Raw genomic sequence first — 5,830 nt, 5'->3', positions numbered from 1 at the left:
AGTATTTTCAGTTTTTCAGATTTGAAAGATTTAAGTAATTTCCATGTTTTAAATATGAATTGTTTACTTGACAGCATACTTCTTCACAGCGAGGAACCTCATCTTCTGAGACTTGAAGGGCATCCCAAAGTACAGAGTCTTCTCTCCAGGCTAGATTTTCAAGTATCTGTTCCTCAATGCTGTTAAGATGTTTTACCATATCTCTTGAGAGACCTTCTTCTGAACGGATCAATACTTCAATCACCTTGAGTGCAAACATTAGTTTAGTCACATACACATAATACAAATCCAAATTTTATCTATCCCAATGTAGGAGCACAAAATATTTCATGTGAGTTTCATTTTACAAATGAATGCATTCCTTTGATTTTTTTTCACAGTAAATGATTGTTTAAAATATTTATTTTGCCCAGAATAGTTTTTAAAAGACCTTATGTAGAACCATTTTCTTGCATACCTTAAGCACTTCAATGTTTTCCAGAAAAATAAGCAGCTTCAATTTTATAAGAACTCAGGGTAAAATAAGAACTGTTATTATGATTAAACTAATCTGAATATAATTAGGTAGATACAACTAGTCCTTGTTTACTGACCACTCGTTCAGCAACCATTCAAAGATATCATAGTGATGAAAAAGCAACATTATGGCCAATTTACAACCATATGTCATCTTCACAGCATCCCCCAGTTATGTGATTGCCGTTACAGTCAGTATGCACCCCCTGAGCAGAGCAGGGGGGAAGGTGGTGGTAGGAAAGGATAGACAAACTGCCTACAGATATTGCTTGCTTCCCACTTCCCTGCATAGTAGAGATTCGATAGGAAGAGATTTCAGAGAGTACTGTAGGTTGTTTGCATAACACCACAATCACATTGCTTTTGATGTGTGCAAGACAGTAAGCAGATATTCTAAATGGAGGAGTTAAAAGGCAAAAAAAAGGCCAAAGATGTGAAACTGAAAAGTGTTGTCTCTTTCCAACCAGAATAGCAATAGCACTTAGACTTATACAGCTTCATTGTGCTTTACAGCACTCTCTAAGTGTCAGCATATTGCCCGCAACAATCTGGGTTCTCATTTTACCAACCTCAAAAGGATGGAAGGATGAGTCAACCTTGAGTGGGTTAGGATTGAACTGCTGGCAGTCAGCAGAATTAGCCTGCAATATTGCATTCTAACTATCGCACCACCACAGCTCATGAAAGCAGTCACGATCACATGATTTCCCATTCAGCAACCTCTTTGCTTAGTGGAGGAATTGTTGTCTCCAACAGGACAGCTAAACAAGGCTGACCTCCAATGCAAGTCTACAATCCAGTTATGCCTTTTTTTTATTAGTTGCCAATTTCTTTTGGTGCTGGTTGATACTGCACATCATTTTTGTAAAAGTAATTCAGTATCAACTGTGGATTATACTGATACATACAATAAGAGCTGGAACTGGTTGCTATCTATTATAGAATGACAAATGAAACAAAACAGGGCTTGCTGATTGACCACTTGGAAAAGCTGAAGTCATTTTGTGTAAAGATCAATGCTTTTTCTGTGCTTACCTTATAGAAATAGAATGGCTTGACATTAAGAATATCAATGATCCAGGGAAAAGTTCTTGGTGAACGATATGCAAACAGCACTATTTCAAAACAACATGCAAGCAAAGAGCAATGGAAAATATCTTGTTCTAAAATGGTCTAGAAAGAAGAAAAAAAAATTGAAACCTATAATCATACAAAATTATATCATTTATTTTTAAATTCTTAAAAATATTTGGGATGCCAAATCGATTTTTGGGAATCATCTGAGGTTAGATTTTATGGGAATGTCTAACATCATACAGGTTGGGGACTGCTGATCTAAAGAAGAAAATGAACTAGAGGAAAAATAATATAATCAAGAATTCAGATCTTTGGTTCAATTACAGAATTGTTGCTTCTCAAAAAATTGACAAGGTTAGCATCTTCAGAAATGCTAAAATTTACTTATGAGCTCTTCTCAGCATGTGCTCCATCAAAAAACCTTATATAAGATTATACGTTTAAGCCAAAAAAAATGTAAAGTGTTCTAATGTATTTTTCTCCATAGTTCTGAACTTACAGACATGTCTTTGCCAGGCAGCCTTCGCTTTTCTTGTATCATTATTGTTTCCAAGCTTTTATAATACAAAATTTCTGCCAATTTTAATCGGTGAAGAGCAAAATCTGAAAATTAAGCCAAATATTGATAATATTTAATGATAAATAATAAATACATAAATAAAAAGGTTAATACTTAAAACCTTGTCCAGTTTATCTGCAATTTTTCTGTAAAGCAGTATGTGACTTCATATTGATCAAGAATGCATTAAAGGCTTCAGATCTTAAAGAATAAGTTCTACGTAGAATTATCAAAAAACAAATTCCACTGCTTATAGCATCTATATTTGAGTAAATGAATATAGGCCTATAAATGCAGGAGATATTTAACAAGTTAGAAAAACCCAGTATCAAAGCAGTGGATAAATATATGCCAGAATTGTCAAATAACAAAAAGACACTGTAACATATTCCAAAGTTCATATTAGGATATGAAAGAGCAGTGGCACTCATCGTGCAGATTCCTTTTGATTTGGAATACAGAGGTATCCAAAATTTGCTAAATCTGCCTATTTGTTCAGAAACATCAGCAGATAAGTACTGCACTACAGTAATGTTTTTCTTTCAGGTTCTCTTGGAGATTATTGTAAAATTAGAAGACTGGGATAGGTAAAAGTTTGGACCCATTTCAACTGCCATTCTTTAATTTAAAAAAGGAAGGAGTTATAACTAGAAGAAAAATATTATCATTACAATTAAGATAACATAAAGACTATCACTTTTTTCCTGTGAACACACTGCCGCACATTAAAAATGAAATGATACATACATACATACATACATACATACGTACGTACGTACGTACGTACGTATGTGTGTGTGAGTCCATACCTGCGATCGTTTTTCTTTACGTTGGCTCACACCATCGAGCACAACCATACTTTCAATTTTACAGAGGCCAGAGTCATTGCTCATGATACAACTAAGGGCGGCCGCCTGTTAAACATTCTGTTAACCGGCATATTGAGTTATTGCCAGCTTACCAGACACTGCGCCAGTATGTATTATCATGCAGGAAGACTGAATGGATGAACCAACGGTCACTTCCCCCCGGCGCGAGCAGGGAGGCAGAGGATCGTAACCTCTCACTAGCCAATACATCGGCACAGCAGGTGACAAGGAGGCAAACCAGACCCATGGACATCAGGAGAGGGCATTTGACCAACATGGACAGCGATGCCAGCACGATGGAGGAGCGACCAGCCGAAATGGCAGTATCGCATGCAGAAGAGTTGCTCGAGCGGCGGGACGAGCGCGCACGGCAAGACGAACTCTCCTGCCAGGTGGAGCGAGTAGAGAGAGGCAAAGTGCCAAAACTTAAAACAGACATCAACCAGCCCGACAGAAATAGGATCAATAAAATTGATTGCGGGAGGGCGGGGGGCCAAATAGACCCGTAACGCGCTCGTTAGCTAAACTGCTAGCTTCACAGAGACTATAAGAACGTGCCTCCCATTCCTGGCTTACACTCTTGACGATGTCAGCAGGCACTGACGAAAGCTCAGTTTTAAATAAATGTTTACTTTCAGTGATCCGTGTTTCTAGTTTTATTATGAATATACCCGGGATTCGCATTTTTAAGATAATTTTATATATTTATATCTATCTCTATCTCTATCTATCTATAGAGAGAGAGAGAGAGAGACAGACCGACAGACAGACATAGATATCGAGATACAGATAGATAGATAGATAGATAGATAGATAGATAGATAGATAGATAGATAGATAGATAGATAGATAGATAGATAGATAGATAGATAGATAGATAGATATAAAACCATACATGCACATATACATACACCCACAAACACACGCTTTTTCTCCTATTCTTACCTAAATGGCATACCAGTTGATCACTGACTGATAGAGTATAATTCTGACAGAAAATTTCACCTATCTTTTTCACTCCTTTCAGGATATTCTCCATAGGATTCCGTATACATGATCTATAATGGAACATAAAAATACGTAATTTAAACATGATTGGCAAATAGCATCTTGTTTAAAACAAAATATTAATATGCATTTCAAACTAATTACAGGTAATGTAATGTTTTTTAAAATAATAAACTTTACAAATAAGAAGTCTCCCATAATCATTTTAACAAGTGAATGTATTAATACATTTCATACTCATTATGCTACTCCCACCTGAGGCAAGCAATGTTACACCAAATGCAGAAAAGTAAGAAGGAATAAACAAAAGAAATTAAAGGAAGGTGATAAGTAAAAAAACAACAATCTGACTAAATCTAGTTTACATTATTAATTAAATTTAAATTAAATTAATTAAATTAATACTAAATCAAGTTTATATTAATACTACTCTCTATATGTTTCTGTCCTTGCAAATCATTCTTCCACACACACTGATTCATTCCTGACATTTGCTCTTTAAACTTCTCTTTTGAGAATCTCAGCAATTCTACCTATGCACAAGTTTCTCAGTCTCCTCCTTCCTTTCCATCCACTCTTCCTTCATGTATTTATTTTGCAATACAATCCTCTTTTATTCTTGTTGTGATAAAACCTCAGCACCTATTTATTTTTGATGCTATTATGCAAGCTATTCTCACTGGATCCAAATTACTCTTACATACTTATTTCTATAGAACATAAGAAACTTGTTACTATAATAGCTATTTTGGGTCTTTTTTTAAATATTTCTTGCAGGAAATCATATACTACATTCCTTCTTTCTATCAGCATTTGCACATCACTCTATGTCAATTACCTTTGCTTTTAAAATACTAATTTGCAGATCTATACTCCTTCATCTATCATGCAACCTGCCTAACCTTTCCAACAAATCATTCAAATCATGAGCAAAATATTTTCTTGCCCCCAAAAAAATTTCTGTATCTCCAGTTTTCACTTTTTTCAAATTCTATTGCTTCTGCATTTATTTGAGAATCTGAATAGAAAACCTGACCTTACAAATACATAGAAAAATAATTGTGTTTCTCAGCCATGATTGAAAGTTCCTTTAAACATAACAGTAAAAATTTGTTATTTAAATAATAAGACATTGCACATTGCTTTTCAAAATATCTAAAATTTCAAATAATTTGCCCTTTAACATTAGAGGTTACAATTCAGGAAACACAGCATGGTTATTTATTATCAAATAAAATATCAAATGTTCTAAATTATTATCAGAAAGATGAAAATCAGAAATTAGAGATATGAGCAACATAGAAGACAAATGTAATACAACTTACTCAAAAATAGCTACAAGCTGTTCACTTGGTGCATTTTTCAACCCTGTTACAATACTTTGTAACCGGCTCACACTCTGTGTTGCAGAAGCAACTGGAGTAATTACTGATTCCTTCTCTTTTAGATAACTCCTACCAGTTAAAGGGGTTGACGGTGCAAAAGATCTTTTCTGAAAGTCAAATAAAATCTTGTTTAAACTGTTTTGGCAACTGCATAGTCCAACATCACTATATAAATTTCAACAATTACGAACAGCAATTCAGAAATCATTGATATTGTGCAGAGACATATTATTACAGCATCACAACAGATTCATTTTGAGACTTTCCTATGGCAGGTCTTTAGTGCAAAACACTATGGAGTTTCAGCTATTCTGAAATGGGCAGAGAATAATACTGCTCTTCTTCACACAACCCCTCCCCCTCCCTCCAAATCTCTCAATAACATGCATGATGAGTTATGTATGATCTGTAAAATG

The 5,830-nt window shown here is 34.9% G+C and overlaps 1 protein-coding gene across 1 annotated transcript; it reads right to left on the bottom strand.

Annotated features, from left to right (window-relative positions):
• Nucleotides 1-67: 67 nt before the first annotated feature.
• On the bottom strand, nucleotides 68-5,521 carry LOC107301615 (retinoblastoma-like protein 1; the record flags this gene model as incomplete). The annotated part of the gene is made up of 5 exons (XM_015830816.1): nucleotides 68-244; nucleotides 1,552-1,689; nucleotides 2,093-2,196; nucleotides 3,967-4,079; nucleotides 5,355-5,521. Coding segments are annotated over 5 exons (699 nt in total), but the record flags the coding sequence as incomplete, so codon positions are not given.
• Between the last annotated feature and the right edge of the window lie 309 nt (nucleotides 5,522-5,830).

This window comes from Protobothrops mucrosquamatus, unplaced genomic scaffold (assembly GCF_001527695.2).
Source record: "Protobothrops mucrosquamatus isolate PMUCROS unplaced genomic scaffold, P.Mucros_1.0 scaffold15117, whole genome shotgun sequence".
Taxonomy (NCBI): Eukaryota; Metazoa; Chordata; class Lepidosauria; order Squamata; family Viperidae; genus Protobothrops; species Protobothrops mucrosquamatus.
Note: the sequence above shows the minus strand (reverse complement) of the source record. Positions and strands in the feature narration are given on the sequence as shown.